We start from the raw sequence: 18,906 nt of genomic DNA on the forward strand, positions 1-18,906 counted from the left end.
TAATGTAAAATCAATGGAATATTTGGAATGTGAGGATCTGATTCCTGAGCATGCATCCAGGTGCAAAATCTCTTCCATTTACCTGCATAAGATTTCCTAGTGCTAGGCCTTCTGGCTTCTAAGATAACATCCATGACCTGTTTGGAAAGGTTAGGATTAATTATAGACCCTGAATACGCCAGGCTGCCAGGCTGAGAGTTTTGATATGAGAGTGCAGGACCTGGCCCTGATGTTGAGACAAAGATTTGGAATCTGAGGTAGAATCCAAGGAGGTTCCTGGGATAGATTTATCAGTGTTGAGTACCAAAATTGTCGAGGCCAATTCGGGGCTAGTAAGATCAGCTTTGGTTTGTCCTGTTTTATTTTTAATAACACCCTTGGTAGAAGAGGTAGTGGTTGAAAGGCATACCCCGAGAGGTTCCTCCAACTGAATGAGAGAGCATCCACTTTCCATGCTAGCTTGTGATATGTCCTTGTGCAAAAAGTCTGTAACTAGTAGTTGTGGGGAGATGCAAATAGATCTATGTCCGGGCAGCCCCAGGCTTCTGTAATCATCTTGAATATTTGGGTGTCTAGCATCCACTCGTGTGGGTCTGACAGGTTCCTTCTCAGGCGGTCTGCCAGAGTGTTTTGTTTCCCTGGCAGAAATTGAGCTTGTAGATCCACCTTGCAAGCTAGTGCTGTGTTCCATAGAGTCATGGCTAGTCTGCAAAGGGGGTAGGAGTGTGAACCCCCCCTTGCTTATGTACCACATAACTGTGGTGTTGTCTGTCCGTATCAGTAGCTGCCCTGGCTGTAAAAGATCCCTGAAAGCCAAGAGGGCATTCTGCACAGCTAACATCTCTTTTAAATTGATATGTAGATGCTTCTGATCCTCTGTCCAAAAACCTTGCAGGCCATTCCCCTGCAAGTGGGCTCCCCATGCATAATCCGAGGCGTCCGTGGTTATCACTTGGTAGGCTGGAGGTAGACTGAAGGCTTTCCCTTTGTTTTGAAGACATGCCGTGGCCCACCAATGGAATTCCTTTTGCAGGCAAGGTAAGACAGCAATCACTGTTTCCAGACTGTGACAATGCTGGGACCATACACTTTTTAGGTACCATTGTATCTTCCTCATATGCAATCTTGCATATGGTAGGAGTAGGATGCAGGAAGCCATGTAACCCAAAGCCTGCAGGAATTTTCTTGCAGTTACCTGAGACATTAACGCCAGGCTTTTGAAAGTTGAAGCCAGCTGTAGTTTTTTTTTCTGGCGTAAGGAATGCCATCTGGGTTGTTGTGTTTAAAAGAGCACCCAGGAAAGTTATCTCTTGAGTGGGTGCCAAATTTGACTTTACATTCACAGTGAATCCCAGGTACTTATGTAAATTCTGAACAAATTCCAGGTGCTGGAGTAAAATGTCCTTGCTGTCTGCTTGAATAAGGTAGTCATCCAGATAAGGGTAAATTTGAATTCCCTTGAGTCTGCAGTAAGATACTACTGGTGCCAGGCACTTGGTAAAGACCCTGGGCGCAGTAGACAAGCCAAAGGGCAGCGCAGAGAATTGGTAATGTTTCAAGCCTGCCTTGAACCGGAGGTATCTTCTGCACTCCTGTCTGATAGGAATGAGTAGGTAAGCCTCCTTTAAGTCCAATGTCACCATCCATGCATTTTTGCTCAACATTGGCAGGAGCTGCTGCAGAGTAAGCATCTTGAACTTTGGTATCTCCAGGAAAGTATTTAAGACTGACAGATCCAGGATGGGTCTCCAAGTATTTTGCTTTTTGGGAACTAGAAAGAGTCTTGAATAAAAGCCTTGCCCTGTCTCTGAATTTGGAACCGGTTCTATGGTCCTCATAGCCATGAGGGACCTCACCTGTTTTAATGCCTCTGCCCACTGAGTTTTTGGTAGGTCTGGCCATCCGTTTGGTTTTGGTAAGGTGTGAAAGTGGAATTTGTAACCTCTTAAAACTACATCCAGAACCCACTTGTCTTGGGTTATGTAAGTCCAATTTCGGTGAAAAAGAGAAAGTTTTCCTCCCAGAGGAGCTTCCAGGAGAGAGGTTCCTGGAGCCATGCAGGGGGAGTCATTGAGCCCGTTTCCTATAAGGTTGAGACTTATCTTCTCCACCCCTGGGGGTTGAAGCACTCCACTGTCTAGGTCTATAAGAGGTCTGTGCTTGGGCCCTCCCTCTGGGGCGCCTATATCTACCCCTCTGAGGCCTGTCCGAGCTGGGAAAGGACCAATTTTTAGCTGGCCAATTTCTGCTAAATCTAGGAGGCTGAACTTGTAAGAAATCCTTAACCATTTGCATGGATTTTTGCCTTATCCTCCATTTTCTTTAAAACCTCTTCAGCCTTAGACCCAAACAAAACATTATGTTGAACAGGAGCATCCAGTAATTTTGCTTTTACTTGATCAGGCAAATTTTGTTCCTTTAACCAAGCATGCCTTCTAATGACCGCGTCAGTGGCAGCCGCCCTGCAAGAGGCCTCCACAGCATCAAAACCACAGTGTAAGGTATGTTTCCCCATCTGCTCAGTAGCATGCATCAAATCTTGTAATTCCTTATTGTCTGCACATGCAGAAATGGTACACAGTTTTTGTTTCATTTTTATTTATTTATTTAATTTTTATTTAACATTTGTTGACCGGGAATGTCCGACTAGGTTCCACAGAGCCTGTTTTCAGCGGAGGCCCGGGGAGAAATGCTCCAGATGCATGTCTTTGGAACAGACAAATGTCTTCATAACAGACAAAAGGTATTGCTGATATTTCAACATATGAAATTGACAATTTAAAGCCCTAATAGATAAAGTAGCAGAAGTGTACACTTTTTGCCCCATCTCTCCAAAGCTCTAGAATCCTTATCTGACGGAATAGGGTTCTTAGCAGTGGCGGCCTTAACACCCTTAGGACCCTGAGAAATAGTTTCTGGATCAGCAATAGGATTTTTAAATAGAAACTGGTGGGAGTCAGGGACTCTGTAATATCCATCAGGCTTAGCAGGAGCCGGAGGAAAGGAGTCTGGGGTTAAATTAGACTCTGAAAAGACATCATCCACAATATCCAAAATAGGAGGAATAGCCAGGGGTCTGTGCTGGGGAAGAAGGAAATCCCCAAGTCTTCTCTTAGATACAGAGTACTCCTGTCCTTCCCAGTGAAAATGTTCCCTCATGTCATGTAAAGTTTCCCCAAAAGAATAATCTTCAGGAGGAGAAGCTGAAGGAATGGATTCCTCAGCATCAGAATCCTCATAAGGAGGGAAAGTATAATCCTGTTCAGAGGAAGATACTGAAGAGATGGATACCTGATCAGAGGATTCATAATCCAATTCTTGTCTTGGCCTTTTGTCTGGTGGGGGATGGGAACCTCTAATCAAAGTTAGCAAGTACTCCACCATTTTAAGCATTTGTTTTTGAGATTTAGGTCCCGGATCAGAGGAGGCCTGGGCTTGAGTCTTTGTTTTAGAAGGAGTCTTTGTCTTTGCCTTTACCTGAATCTGCGTAGGCCTGAAAACCCCCTCGGAAGCCGGTACCTGCACAGCGGCTCCGGACCCATCCAAGGGAGCATTATCCGAAGGTCCTGCACCTGGAGTATCCGAAAGCCTAGCTGGCTCCTCGTGGGAGTCCGTTTCGGCAAGCGGTTCTGTAATGGCTGACGACAGGGGCTGCGAAAGCACCTCACTGACGATGGCCAAACCGGCAGCTGGCTCTGATTGTAAACTGTCATCTGATTTGGACCTCGGAGGCCTATCCTTATCCTTACGTCTTTTATGAACTCCGGTAGTCGGAAGTGTGTCCGACGACATGTTATAATTAAATCGCCTCCCAAAGTAATGAAAGGCAAAATCGTATCTCCGTTTAATAGTACGCTGATTAAATCTAGCACAAAACCGACAACTAGCTACGTCGTGGTCAGGGCCTAGACAAGGAATACAGTAAGAGTGAAAATCCTTATGAGCTATTTGCTTCCCACATGAAATACAATTATTAACGTTTTCTGACATCGGTCTGGAGCAAGAAAAAAGTTTCCCCAATGGGGTACTTAGCTTTGAAAAGAAGAATGTCTTCAGTCAGCCGACCGGCACTTGCGAACTGCTTCCACCGCGCGGCAAGAAAGACTGGAGAACATGGCGTCGGCTGGGAGCTTTTTACCCCTAGCGCACTGACATCAGGGAGGGTGAGTGCACAGCCGACGCCAGACCCAGACTTTGGGATTCTGGCCGACTGAGGGCTGCCTGCCGGCAGGAAGAACCCTACAGTGATGACTGCAACAGTGAAACACGATGAACATCTACTAGATCTAGGATTACTTCACCACAATTATTCATGGAGAGAGAGAGTGTCCACAGTCCCTTTTAGGCTATCCAAAAACAAAACCTGTTCCTACTCTATTTAGTCCGCTAGAAGAACATGCTTTTTGTTTAGGAAATGCTGCCCCTTTCAATCATTTAATTAGAGATTTATTATGTAAATTGAGATGCACTGTTGCACACCAGATAGTGTTTTTTTTTTGATATCCCAAATGAACCTTTAAGATTGTATTCAACTAAAATCTGTACAGACAAGGATGCCCTTTTTGCTGTTTTGACATCAGACTTTATACACTGCTGATTTGAAAGAATTAGAAGTAACCCCTCCACAGCACCAGACTACCTATGAAAATGGGGAAAGATGCAGACCCTGCACATATGACACTGAAACCTTGTGACTGCCTGCCTATGAAGTTCAGTATCCTTTGTCGGCTGAAGCATAGAACAGGAATGAACCTGTCATTTCTTTCTTACAAGGTGCAATAGTCCTGGCTCAATGTCCGCAACAATCATATTTTACCAGTTAAGAAACCAGGGAAAAACACTTACATGTTTGTACAAGGTTTGCAAGCAAGTAATGCAGTAATAATAGTAACTTTTTCTGTAGTCCCTAATCCTACCATGATACTAAGTTCTATCCCATCAAACACCACAACCCTCTCAATGAAAAATATTTCTTCTGCCTTTATTCCTATACACCCAGATAGCCAGTATCTGTTTACATATACATATACATATACAGGGCAACAGTACACTTGGACTAGATTACCACAAGAATATCTTGAAACACCCATCCTTTTCACAGAGTAACAGTACACTTGGACTAGATTACAACAAGGATATGTTGAAACACCTATCCTTTTCACGCGTTTATATCACGTTATCGAAAGATGAAAATAGGGAACGCTACTTCATCGAACCTAAATTATCGAAACCACATAATATTGAATATTCAGAACAGTGAATTTTTTCCTTGGGAAAAAATGTACTATTCCAAAACACATACACACAACACAAGCACACCTAAAAAACATCAATACACACACATACACTTATAATCCTACAACTAACCCTACACTAAACTATACATACACTACTATCTATCCACTTACCTTAACCAAAACCCTAACCCTAAGGTCCGTCACTATCGCGCACTCACCTAACCCGCGCCCCAACCCTAACTCACTTAACCCGCCCCTAAACTTAATTCACCTAACCCGCGCCCCAACCCTAACTCACTTAACCCGCCCCTAAACTTAATTCACCTAACCCGCGCCCCAACCCTAACTCTACTAACCCACACCCTAACCCTAACTCACTTAACCCGCCCCTAAACTTAATTCACCTAACCCGCGCCCTAACCCTAACTCACTTAACCCGCCCCTAAACTTAATTCACCTAACCCGTGCCCTAACCCTAACTCTACTAACCCACACCCTAACCCTGACTCACCTAACCCGCACCCTAATCCTAACAACCACACAATCGCACACTTACCTGACCCGTAAATCTCCACCACAGCGCTGAAAATAGCGAAGCCACAGAACCAGCCCACCAAATTCTTTCCCTAAGGAAGAATTAGTGTTCTGCAGCTTTGCTATTTTTAGCATTCAATTAAAACGGGTCGATATTATAACATTCAAAGTTTTAAAACTTTGATGTTCTGATATAGACCCCTTTTCACAGGGTAACAGTACACTTGGACTAGATTACCACAAGGATATGTTGAAACACCCATCCTTTTCTGAAGGGAAATGAAGAAGCAGCTTGATATGACTGAACTGACTTACTTTTAGCCTCCCCTCATGACAGCAAACAAGATAATATCTTCCTACAAACTAAGGTAACAGAATTGGGATTCAGGTTAATGAGGATAAATTGCAGTTATAGAGATCACAGGTTCAGTACTTGGAATATCTTATTTCAGAAGGTTCAAGACAAAATTTTCCCTCACACATTGCTGTGATACAAGCTGCACTATGTCTTACCACAGTAAAACAGTTACAAGCTTTTCTGGTACTGACAAGGTTATTGTCGACAACATATTTCTAATCTTGCAGAAATAGTGAAACCATTACTAGAATTGTTGAAAGGTACCCATGAACATTAATTCTGAGGTAACAGACTACATGAACTGGGTGTTGAAAAGGTGGCCAGTATTGCTGTAACCACTATCGGTAGCTAGAGTCGGTATAGGTTGTATTGCCAGCCTTAAATAGTAGATATAGACCAAGATGGTATTTGGGTTATTGTGATTAATGGTTTGCAAGTTGACATAGAAATGTTCTGTCAAATATGTTTTATTTAGCATGGTACCTGAGGGTTTTATTTTGAGTGCAGACCTTCCAAGCCTTGTTTGTCTGTTTCATTAGGTGCCTTGTGCTCTGGGATAGCCAGGGCAGAATTAGATTTTACTATTTTTTACTGAGTGGGGCAAGCTCATTTAAGATGGTTAAAAAAATTCTGTTGAATTCAAACATAGCGTCATGGGAAGGAAGGTGTTTTAATGTGTGGCAAATGTATTATTTTAAGTTGCGCATATGGTTATTTGTTGCTGTTGAAGTGTGCTGGAATTGCAGACTTTATTGTAATAGGGCTGCTTTTAGATACTGGTGTGTTTTCTGGCTTTGAATATTGGAAGGTAGTCATTTTGTCTGTCTGGGGGACAGAGGATGTTATAGTCTTAGGGGATGAGATGAGAATTTAGGCAATGACTTTTTTATTGCAATTTTTGTTGTATTAGGTGGGAAATGAGAAAAGTTATAAGAAACATTTGCAGGGCTATCAAAGTAGTAATGGTGAGTCAGTCAGTGTTGAGGTCACCTAGAATCAGATTGTCTTGTGGCCTTGTGGCATACTGGTGGATACCCAGCAGAAGACCACCTCTGCAGTGGTTATATTGCTATCTGAGGGTATACAGATCCCGGTTATACAGACTGTCTTGTATTGCTTTTGATACTTTTATATTACAGCAAACTGGATACTTTATAATAATATAATTTCAGCACAGTTACTAATAAAAAAAAACGTATTTATATAAAAATGATACACCTAACAGCTTTTTACTATACATGGTTTGCTTTTCATTACAGATGCATACAAATCTCCATTTACCTCAGAACTGTGTTCCGACAAAGTACCCAAAACAGCATTTAGTTTTGCAGTCCTTTTATACCGTTTTTGTTACACCATCTGGACCCAGTTGTCCAAGTAAACTTTCAAAGTCAATACTTTTGGTATTTGCTTGATGTCATGCAGTCTGCTGACAAGCTGATGTTTATTGTTTCAAGGTAATTAATGCGACATCCTTCAAAATTTAGGGAGTTGTTCCTGTCACCTGTCGTCCTTGCACCTGTGCTAGTTAATCACTTCAGGAATTAGGGAGTCATTGTTGTCTGCAGTTTTTCCTTGCACCTGTGCTAGTCGTGGAGCAGTTATAGGCACATAGTACGGATACAAGCATGTACAGTAACGACTTTATTTTTCTACTTTTTCTTATTCTCAGTTTTAACCCTTTAACATGCTCTAACAAGTTTAGTGTGCGTAGAGAGTTTGGAATTTCAGCTTTGCTGAAGGGGTGGATTTGGGGGGGGGGCAAGGAAGGCTGTTTTTATAGACAGTTGTTATTTTACTAGCCGTTTTGTCTTTCCTATCTAACCTAACAATTTTATAGTCTGTGAGGTAAGATTTCATTGTCTGCCAAGTCTTGCATAATTTTTCTTTTATTTTTCTTTTATTTCTACTACTTTCTAAAAGTTCTTCATTCCCCACAAATGTCACATTTTCTTTTATCACAGTTACTTATCAAACATCATTCTTTTCACACAGAAAAAAAACATGTTTTGGGTTTGTTGCCAGTTTTTTTGAAACACCCCTAGTCCCCTCTACATTTATCTTGCTTGGTATATATATAATTCTCTCATTCAATTTTTAACACAAAAAAAAAAAACGTTGACCAAGTCAAAGTAACACTCCCAGTCGCTTTATTAATTTCAACACAAAATAAACTGTAGGTTAAGTGTTTTCATCACAAAGTGATATCATCAGAACCAAGAACAGTGTTATAGCCATTTAGAAATGAGATACTTGTTGCCAAAACGTCAACGAAATGGATGAAGTCATACTGGGAGCCATCCCAAATGATCAACAAATCATCAAGATATCTAAAATAACCCCTACAGTTCTTGTACTCTGGGCATTTGAAAAACTCCAATGCCCAACATAGCAGGACGATATTTGCAAACAAGGGTGTGCAAGCTGCACCCATAGCGACTCCTGATATTTGTTTGTAAAACTCACTACCAAAGGTTAAAAAATTGTTACGAAGAACTATTTCCATTAGTTCAGTAACCAAGTGCAACCCCTCAAAAGTCCAGTCCACTAAATCTAGACACTACTTGACCAAACCAATCCAAGTCCACATCCTGTGGGATAACAGTGAACAAACTTTTGTTTGCAACATGTGACATCAAAAAAGAAACATTACGATCCACACCTCACCTTGGCAGTAAGATCCCATGAGTCTTTAACGATGTGAAAAAGGAAGACAATAATGATCAATGAATTTAGCAAGAAGTTCTGTAATCGAAATCTGGGCCAACACAGTTGGACTTAAGGGTGGATCAACCATAGAGGAGTGAACCTTCGGAATTCCAAAAATCTTAGGAACAGGATGTTAGACCATCAAATAATTGTACACACTGAGTGATGCATTCAAATAACAACAATTCATCCAAGGCTATCCTTATAGCTCAGTGAGCAATGTTGATTTTGTTAATCGAAACCACCATGTATACATTTGAATCATTCAGTAACCTATACAATCTCCCAGAATAATAATGTGCGTCCATTATGACTAGTCCTCGACCCTTGTCAGGTTTCATGCACCTAATACTACTGCCCTTATTAAATTCATTTAAAAGTGCCCTTTCATTCTGTGTCATGTTGAAAAATGTTTTTCCTCGTCCTTCGATTACAAAACAAAGCCTCACAAATGTCTCTCTCACACATCTTTTCAAAGACACTCAGAGCAGAATGAAGGGGAGGAAGCCACACATTTTCTCCTAGGACCAATCACACCATTATAATATGATGTACAGTCATCCATAATTAAACCAAGATTAATCTTCCTTGTGAAGAAAATTATAAAAAACGCAACCTTAATTACCTTTCCTCTGCACTCTTCATTGGCCTGTCTAAAGCTTTTGACATGGTCAATCACCAGATACTCATAAACATACTCAAATCCCTCTCTTTAGATACACCTTCCATAAAATGGTTCCAGTCCTACCTCGATAATAGACAGCAAGCAGTAATCTGGGATAAGACACTCTCTACCCTTCAACCAGTTACCATAGGTGTCCCTCAGGGATCCATACTAGGGCCTCTTCTCTTTTCAATTTTCATCAATGACCTTCATCTAGCCATCCCCCAAGCCACTTGCATACAATATGCTGATGACTCCACACTTTTATGTTCAGCCAAATCCAAATATGAACTTCTCTCTCTTACCCAGAACACATTTAACATAGTTGAACAATGGTTTACACAGCGTTGCCTTCTTTTGAACCCTAATAAAACTAAACTCCTCCTCTTTACTCCAACTCAAAATTCCTCTACATTGGATTTCTCAATTAAATCCACTAATGGTACCATTATATCACCAGACCCAACCACCAAACTTCTGGGCATTATCATAGATAACAACCTCAATTTTGACACCCATATCAATAATACAATAAAAACTGTCAACAAAAAACTGGGCTCCCTATATAGGATTAGACCTTTCCTCTCCCCCACTGCTAGAACAACTATAGCACACACTCATCTAATCTCTTCTCTCCTCTATGCATCACCATTTTTTACTAACCTTTCAAAAAAGAACCTTAACAAACTGGAAACTTCCTATAACAATATTGCTAGGTGTGCTACAGGTAACCCCTACAGAACCCACCATTGCATAAATATAAAACAGCTTGGATGGCTGGAACTACAAAACGTGATTAAACTCCAACTAACCATTGCCCATAAAACCCTTTATAAAACTTCCTCTACTCCTATTCTATCCACTCTCATCACACCATATATAAATCTGAAATCCCTACGTTCCTCTCACAAAAACCTTGTACATACCTCTAAACCCAATAACAAGGCTGGAGAATCTCTCTTTTCTAATGCTATTGGAAAAACTTGGAATCTTCTTCCCCAGTGATCTTTCCTCTCTCCCCTCTCCCTCACTTTTTAAAACCAAACTGAAACTTTACCTAACAACATACTGGCTGTGGCCCTGTTCTAAACCAGACTAGGCATCTAGCCAACAAGATTTACCTAAGTTTCTGCCACTATTGACTATATATGTACTATTTTATTTTCTTAACCTATAAATACCACCTTTTACACTACTGTAGAACAAATACATTTTCTTTACTAATAAAGAAAGTTCTTTACTACTAAACAAAGTCTCTCTCTCTCTCTAGCCATACTATCCTCTCTCTAAATTCTCTTTACAGAAGATTTTTCTTTCTTCTATACTCTAGTTGCATATTTTACATAATTACTCTTTCATCACTTGTCCTCCTTTATTGTATAATTACCTCATTTTCATACTACTTTACTATAAATTTTCTAGCTCTAAAGCTCTTTGCTATGTCCTCTCTGATTTCCATATTATAACCTGCTAGAAGCATAGTACATAATGTATGCAGCTACATAGTTACCTTATTACTTTTTATCCTTCCAAGGTTTTATTTTGTAATTTGCAACGTATATCTCAATATGTTTTATTCTTCTTCTAGTCCTATGTTAAAATTATTTTTAAGTTTTTTTTTTTCACTTTGTTTATCTTGGAGCTTTTCTCCCCGGGCCTCTACTGAAAATGGACATATATCCAGTTAGACTAGCCCGGTCAACAAATGTAAAATAAATAAAATAAATAAATAATAAAATAAAATCTAGTAACGTATCTTCCATGGAACTTTACAAGCTGGTAAAGTTGAACCCTTTTAAAAAAAAAAAAAAAAAAAAAAAAAACCTTTATGATGCTTGGGCCCAACATTTAAATTGGTGTAATTGCAAATGATATAGTCAAAAAAAGAAGTAACAGAAACAGTACCTGAATCCAAAATTGGTATGTCAAGGCCCTTATGCTCCAAATTTTCACTTCAAGTGCCATTAACAAATTGTTCATGGATTCCTCTTGTAAAATTTCTTCTTCTTGGGGTGATAATTTAAACCCCTGGTGTGTTGTTGATTCAGTGTCTTCCCCTTGTCCACTAATTTCACCAAACACCTCAGGGAAAACAATCTTCAGAAGTGGAATTGACATCCTTGCTTCCATCTACCTCACCAACAACATTGCGGCTATGGGGTAGGGCTTCTAGGATATCCAAACAAGGTCCCCCAGTGGGAACAGGATACACTATGTGTTTTTTGTAATCATTTTCATCGCAGATGAACTTGCGAACTTTCCTGGCCTTGAAGTGGGTTCATTTGTTTTCGACTGTGCCAAAAACCTTGTTAAAGCGATCCTGTTGTCTTGGAAAATCCAAGTCATTAACAATGGAGTCGGTGATTTTCGATATAACGTCTGTCAATTTGGCCATTCACCTCTCATGTCTTTAATAAGTAGACGGGTCAATTCTAGACCAGTCTGATTGAATAAATCCACCAACTCCAAATGAAAGGGTGAGTTGAGCTCAATACTTGTGAAAATTTCCACAGGCGTATTAGAAAGAAAGATAACAAAAGTGCCTTGGCAAGACATGCTGGTGTCTGTGCTGGATTTAAGCACTTTACATTTTGGCATTAGAACAGATTAAAGTTGGAGCATTTCCTGGTAACTAGCAGAATTAGCTACTGCAGAGGGGGGAAATGTTTTGGCAGCCACACTTTGATGCCACTAGTTTCTCGGGACTGAATGATACTATTTCTATTTTTAGTGAACTCAAAAGAAGAGTCAATATGTGTTAAATGGCCTGTTGTTTTATGGTGGCCTATTGCTTTTTATTACATTACTTTACAGTTTTTTTTGCACGGTTCCTTTGCTATTTATTTTTTTTGTTTAAGGATGTTGTTCACTTTAAATTGTGGAGGGTTTGATACAAATGGTGCAGATTTTAAACATAAATGGATGGATGTAACACGGTTCTTGGTCCTGATGATGTCACTTTGTGACAAAAGCACTTAACCAACAGTTTATTTCATGATGAAATTAATAAAGTGACTGGGAGTGCTACTTTGACTTGGTCAACGTTGTTTGTTTTTAGTATATTTTTACATTTGTTTCCAATTTGTTTTGCCATTTTTAACACATTACAATCTCATCCACTAGTCCATAAATCCCTTTTACCATAAACGTTTGCAATGTCCAGTACTAAAGTTTTCAAATGTCCTTTCAAAGTTTCTCTTTCCACCTCTGTTCAAAATTATAAATATAAAATGCTTTTATCACAAAGATTTCATGTCTATTTTCATATTCTCCAAGAAAATGTTCTACTGAAAAAAAAAAATTCTCAGATATAGTCACAGAACATCTCTTTGTTTAGAATAAATGCTCTTTCCTCATGTGTTTTTGCACCTAAATGAGCTATTAAATTTTCCCACACTTCATACCTTTCCCATTTCTTGGTCTTCTTTATTTTGAATCCTTACTACATACTTCCATTTTTTTATTTTCTTCTGTCTTCTTTTCTATTACTCCCCCTTTGCCTTCCTTTACTTTCTCTGCATATGTTTTCTTTTCCATCTCACCACTGTTCTTCATGATTGCCTCTGCACCCTCCTTGCTTTTTCTCCATAATGTTCCCCCAGGAAACCCCTCCTTCATTTTTTGGCTCAATCTGCATCACAATTTCTTTAAGTAAATCATCCCACAACCGTCCCGACTGCAGAGTTGTAATTATACATCCATCATTTGTCAACTCATCTCTATCAAACAGATTTCTTTAAAACATCTCCGCAGAATCCTGCACACATTTTCTGGCCTAGATATTTGCCTTCTCCTCCATTTCTCTCACCACTCCATTATCACCTTCTCTCTCCATCAGCCTCCCTGTTCCTGCGGGTCACCTCTGCAACAAAACGGGTTCCACTTGCAACAGCAATGAATAAGGGAAGTTCCTTGTTGCTCTAGTGAAATTTGTCCTAGTAGTATAAATACCACCTTGGGTATCCCCTGAAAGGAGGCCACTAGTCTAGTGAGACTATCCTGATTAACAAAAGATAAATAAAATATAAATAAAACTAATCCCATGCATATCAGCACATACCTGAACTGGCATGTGGGTTTCACTGCAACTGCAGCATCAGAAATCTGCATGCGAGAAGGTAATGGCCATTATATACATATACACAGGTAATGGCCATTATATACATATACACAGGTAATGGCCATTATATACATATACACAGGTAATGGCCATTATATACATATACACAGGTAATGGCCATTATATACATATACACAGGTAATGGCCATTATATACATATACACAGGTAATGGCCATTATATACATATACACAGGTAATGGCCATTATATACATATACACAGGTAATGACCATTATATACATACACACAGAGATCTAAAGCGAGGCAATTGTAGTGTGACAGGAACTATAAAGACTTTCACTTGTAGAGATCTGCTTACATAACTGACAGCCCTTCATCTGTTCCCTGTGTAACATAGCCTTGTTCATTCATTCCCATCTGACTTCCACTGCTACACCTTTTACAAAGCAACCAGAAAGAAAGTTGATTCTCTCACCTTGATGCCAGAGATGTTCTGTTCCTGCTTGCTTTGACACTTTTTGAGATATTTCGCTTTCACCTCTAGAGAAGATACAGTACTTTTCAGCTTGTCCTGGATATATGAAATAGTATTAGATAGTAATTATTTAATACAAAATTTTAGATATTAAAACTTTTAGCTTATATGCTCTAACACAAGATAGCTTTTTTAATGACGTGCAACAGTAAATCAAGACAGAGTCATTGCTAGGTCTGGCAGCCTGGGCATCTCCTCAGACTGGGACCCCCTCAACCCAAAGTTGAGGACAAAAACAAAAAATGGTCTTCACAATGAGGGCCCCAAAAAAAAATCTCCATGCTACAGTTACTAATTACTAAAACAATGACCTCCTGACTAATGTGTGAAAGCAGTACTGACACCTGTTTGTGATGTCACAGTACCACCTTCCATGCTACAGTTACTAACATAATGACCTCCTGACTAAAGTGTGAAAGCAGTACTGGCACCTGTTTATGTTGTCACAGTACCACCTTCCATGCTACAGTTACTAATTACTAACATAATGACCTCCTGACTAAAGTGTGAAAGCAGTACTGGCACCTGTTTATGAAGTCACAGTACCACCTTCCATGCTTCAGTTACTAATTACTAACATAATGACCTCCTGACTAAAGTGTGAAAGCAGTACTGGCACCTGTTTATGTTGTCACAGTACCACCTTCAATGCTACAGTTACTAATTACTAACATAATGACCTCCTGACTAAAGTGTGAAAGCAGTACTGGCACCTGTTTATGATGTCACAGTACCACCTTCCATGCTACAGTTACTAATTACTAACATAATGACCTCCTGACTAAAGCATAGAAACAGTACTGACATCTGTTTATGATGTCACAGTACCACCTTCCATGCTACAGTTACTAATTACTAACATAATGACCTCCTGACTAAAGTGTGAAAACAGTACTGGCACCTGTTTATGAAGCTGAAGTACCACCTGTGACTTTCGCTGAAAGCCTGCACTGCACTTGTGCCCATGACAGCCACCCCTTCACCGCCACATGAATTACAGCCCTGAATTAAAAAACTTTAATCTCTGGAAGAAGACAGTTAATAAAAAACTATTTGTAGATATAGAACAAACCTGATATATCAGATATAGCTACCATTTTATCAGTAAGTTTATATTAGAGAACAAGACAGCTAGGTCATCTGATGTTCTGGCCAGTTTCCCAAATTGTCACCCCTTAAAAAAAAAAAAAAAAAAGAAAAATTCTTGTAATAGTAGCAAGCAGTTTGCAAATGTAACAAGCACCTTGCTACAACTGCTACCAAACACTGACCTTCAGCCACAACCATGAATGCAGAATCAGAGTTCATTCATGAAGCTGCAACATCCTTGTGGTTCAAAAGTCTATGCTGGTACTGCACTCACCACCCCACTGGGACCTACCAACTGTGCCCTCTTACAGCAGCTGCCCCATCATCCCACCCTAGTTACAGGCCTGCCTCAGAGAAAGAGACTTAGCTCATGTGAGTGAGTGAGTGAGTGAGTGAGTGAGTGAGTGAGTGAGAGAGAGAGAGAGAGAGAGAGAGAGAGAGAGTGTGTGTGTGTGTGTGTGTGGGTGTTGTGCATATGTGTATCTAAGTGCATGTGTATGCATCTAGGTGTGTGTGTGTGTGTGTGTGTATATGTGTATCGATGTGCGTCTGTGCATATCTAAATGTGTGCACATGTTTGTACGTATCTAAGTGTGTGCATGTTTGTGCATATGTAAGTGTGTACATGTGTTTGTGCGTATCTAAGTGTGTGTGTGCATATCTGTGTGTGTGCATATCTAAGTGTGTGCATGGGTGGGTATGTATCCAAGTGTGTGCGCATATGTGTGGTTATGAGCTTGAAACTTTAGTATGCCAGGTCATGGCCTAAAACTAAAGCTTTTCCTTGCATGTTATAGTAGAATCATTGTTCATTAAGCAGGAAAGAAAACAACTCAAAAGTCAATTACTCTGGCATTCAGTGGGAACACAAATTACAATACAGAGATGTCCAGAAAAATCCAGGGAAGGAAAAAAAAAGTTATATTGATGCATTATGAAAAGGCAGGGGGAACTAAGAGAACACAATTTTAGTTTGGAATATATGGATTTTGTGTGCAGTTGGTGTGTTTTAACTAAATGAAAGGAAAAAGACAGAGAGAGAAAAGAAAAACAATGTGCTGACACTTCAGTTTATAATTCTGACCTTAAATCCTCGAGTGGACACAACACAAAACTGGAATGCTGCACTGACCGATTAAGTGTGAATCATTAAATCCTGAAAGTGCAATGACAGACTTGTTGCAATGTTTCTCTCTCTGTACAAATGGCAACAGACATCTTGTGATTCGACCACATCATCATCAAGGAGGCAAACTACTGGTCTGCAATAGTCACTCTAAACAGTGACGACTGTGCTGCTAAAGTATATAAAAGTGAACCAAGGGACCTTATTAACTACTTCCCAGATTACATCCAGGACAAATAAACTGACCTCATTCATAATTAGCCCACCCAAGGAGGTTTTTTTTTACATGCTACCAAATATCCATAATCTAGGAAACCCATGAAGACCAATAGTGTCAAGCAAAAGAACCCTGACAAAAACAATCTCTGGATTCATGGAGAAAATTCTGAAACCACGAGTAACCGAAAAATATATTTATATTCAAAACATCACTTGTTTTCCTTGCATTTTTCAAGTTGTCATGATCTACCACCTAACAGCATTTCAGCCACCAGAGATGTAGTATCACGGCTTCCCACTGAAATATCAGCACTCCAAATGCCGTGCAAAAAACCTGAAATAAAGACTGAAAAGCACAGCAGAGTGAATCTCAAAAATCCCTCTTCTCCTTAAAATTTGTTTTTGCAGGGTGGGCAAGCCCCCCACATCCCCCAAACGTATATATGCCAACTTCAAGATTGCCATACCTCACAGAAAACAGAATACTCTGAGAAATGGCATCTTGGACTTAGTATATACAAATCCAAGCTTTCAACCATTCAGTATCCGCATGTGGGACTCTCTAGCAGGTCCTGACATTTCAAATAGTAACCAGCATCACTCTACACAAACATCTCCCACAAGGATAGCATTGCACCCAATACAGTGGGTAACTTACACAACTTAGTGTGATGCATAATAACTAACATTAACAGAAAATATTACATTCATACTATGGGCATAGAAATGGATATCAGAGGGGTACCACAATATGCAAACCTTCTCATGGCAAACCTAGGCAGCGAATTTCTAGAATGCTGCAGAGACACACAGAACACTACCATTTCTGATTTACTGAATGATGTAGTCATAATTTGGACACACAGCACTGACTCTCTCAAAGAATTCCACCAGAAACTCAACAAAATTCATCAATCTATTAAGCTCTTTTTGGAGTACTCAGGGACTCAACAGAATCCACCAATCTATTATGCTATTCTTGGAGAAATCAGCTTCCACTACAACCTTCCTGGATACTAAGCTTACTATGCAAATGTTGCCAGTGCCATGGCATAGAGGAATAATGTCCTAACTGTGGCCCAGGCAACCCGGGCTTGATTAGCAGCTTGAATATCTGTGCCACTGGCAAGGAAGGATGGGCATGCCTGTCCTGGAGGGAGGGACATTCATCTTGACACTCATTAAGGGGAGGCTTGGTCCATGAAGAGGAGAGTAGTCCTTGGACAATTCCAGAATGGGCATGGGAGATGATGGGCAAGACGCTAGGTCGTAACATTAAAAGAATCCCTCTTTCAAAGAAACAGTTGCTGGTGAGATGTCCCAGCATGCCTGTTAGATTCCACATCATCCCAAGTCTGAAAATTTTCAGTGTTCGACTGAAGGATGAAAGGAAAGGATGGTAGATCCAAAGATGGATGGTGGCACTGGGGTAAGAGACTGGAAAGTATAGAGCAAGGCAGGGAGGGTAAAACAAGTGTTTTATTTATATTAATATCTGAACTTGTGCAAAAGTAAAATACAATTTTCTTTTATAAAAATAAAATAACTGCAGCTGTGCTTCAGCCTTCATTAGATAAACACAAAATATGAACCAAAACAAGTGTTTTATTTACATTAACATCTGAACTCTTATAAAACTGAAATACAGTTCTCTTACATAATAAAATTAACTTGTACTAGTCTACTGTTACACACATAAAACAATCAAATGAATTATTTCTAACAAGTACTACTACACTATATCAGCTGGTGAATTGCTTTTAAGAACAAAAACAAGGCCAGATGACATATCTCTCAATTTGTTAGCACAACAGTCAGCACTCGGAGGTTGGTGATAAAGCCAAACATGTAAGGTGTGGGGACACAAATCCGGTTATTTTAGCAACTTTTTAAGTTTATAAGAGCAATCTTTAACATCTGTCCTTATTTTTGGTCCTTTGTTACTCATTTCATGCTCTAAAGGTAGAGAGAAACGCAAGTCACATCTTCAAAATACTTACACTAATTTAAAAGCTACACTAATTTAAAAGCTACATGCCTTCAATAAAAGAAAATACTTAATAAATAAAAAATACTGCAACAATGGCAATCATTTCCAATCTGCAAAAGAGGAAAGACAACATAAATCACACAAAAGGCATTGCAGGTTGTACTATAATTACTTACAGAACATTACTGGGCAGAATTGAACCAGTCTGTGAATGCGCTATAATCTGATCGGATAACCTTAAGTGAGAGTTTTGTATTACTTTTGCAGTCAGCATCACACGTATGTATTATCCATCTTCTGTAAACAATTTACTTCCGTTAGTTTACCAGAAAACTACAATTTTATGAAAAATGGACCAAAAATA

At 39.6% G+C, this 18,906-nt stretch overlaps 1 protein-coding gene across 3 annotated transcripts in view; it reads right to left on the bottom strand.

Annotated features, from left to right (window-relative positions):
* Positions 1-18,906, bottom strand: part of LOC122798668 (zinc-binding protein A33-like) — a 393,343-nt gene that overhangs the window by 341,725 nt on the left and 32,712 nt on the right. For 2 of the 3 annotated variants that reach the window (XM_044067756.1, XM_044067755.1), the window contains exon 2: positions 14,059-14,154. The exons of the other annotated variant lie outside the window; for it this stretch is intronic. In XM_044067756.1, coding sequence (XP_043923691.1) covers positions 14,059-14,154 — 96 coding nt within the window. The remainder of the gene's footprint in view (positions 1-14,058; positions 14,155-18,906) is intronic. 3 annotated transcript variants of the gene reach the window in all.

Source organism: Protopterus annectens, chromosome 3.part1 (genome assembly GCF_019279795.1).
Source record: "Protopterus annectens isolate FY-2018-M chromosome 3.part1, PAN1.0, whole genome shotgun sequence".
Lineage (NCBI taxonomy): Eukaryota > Metazoa > Chordata > Ceratodontiformes > Protopteridae > Protopterus > Protopterus annectens.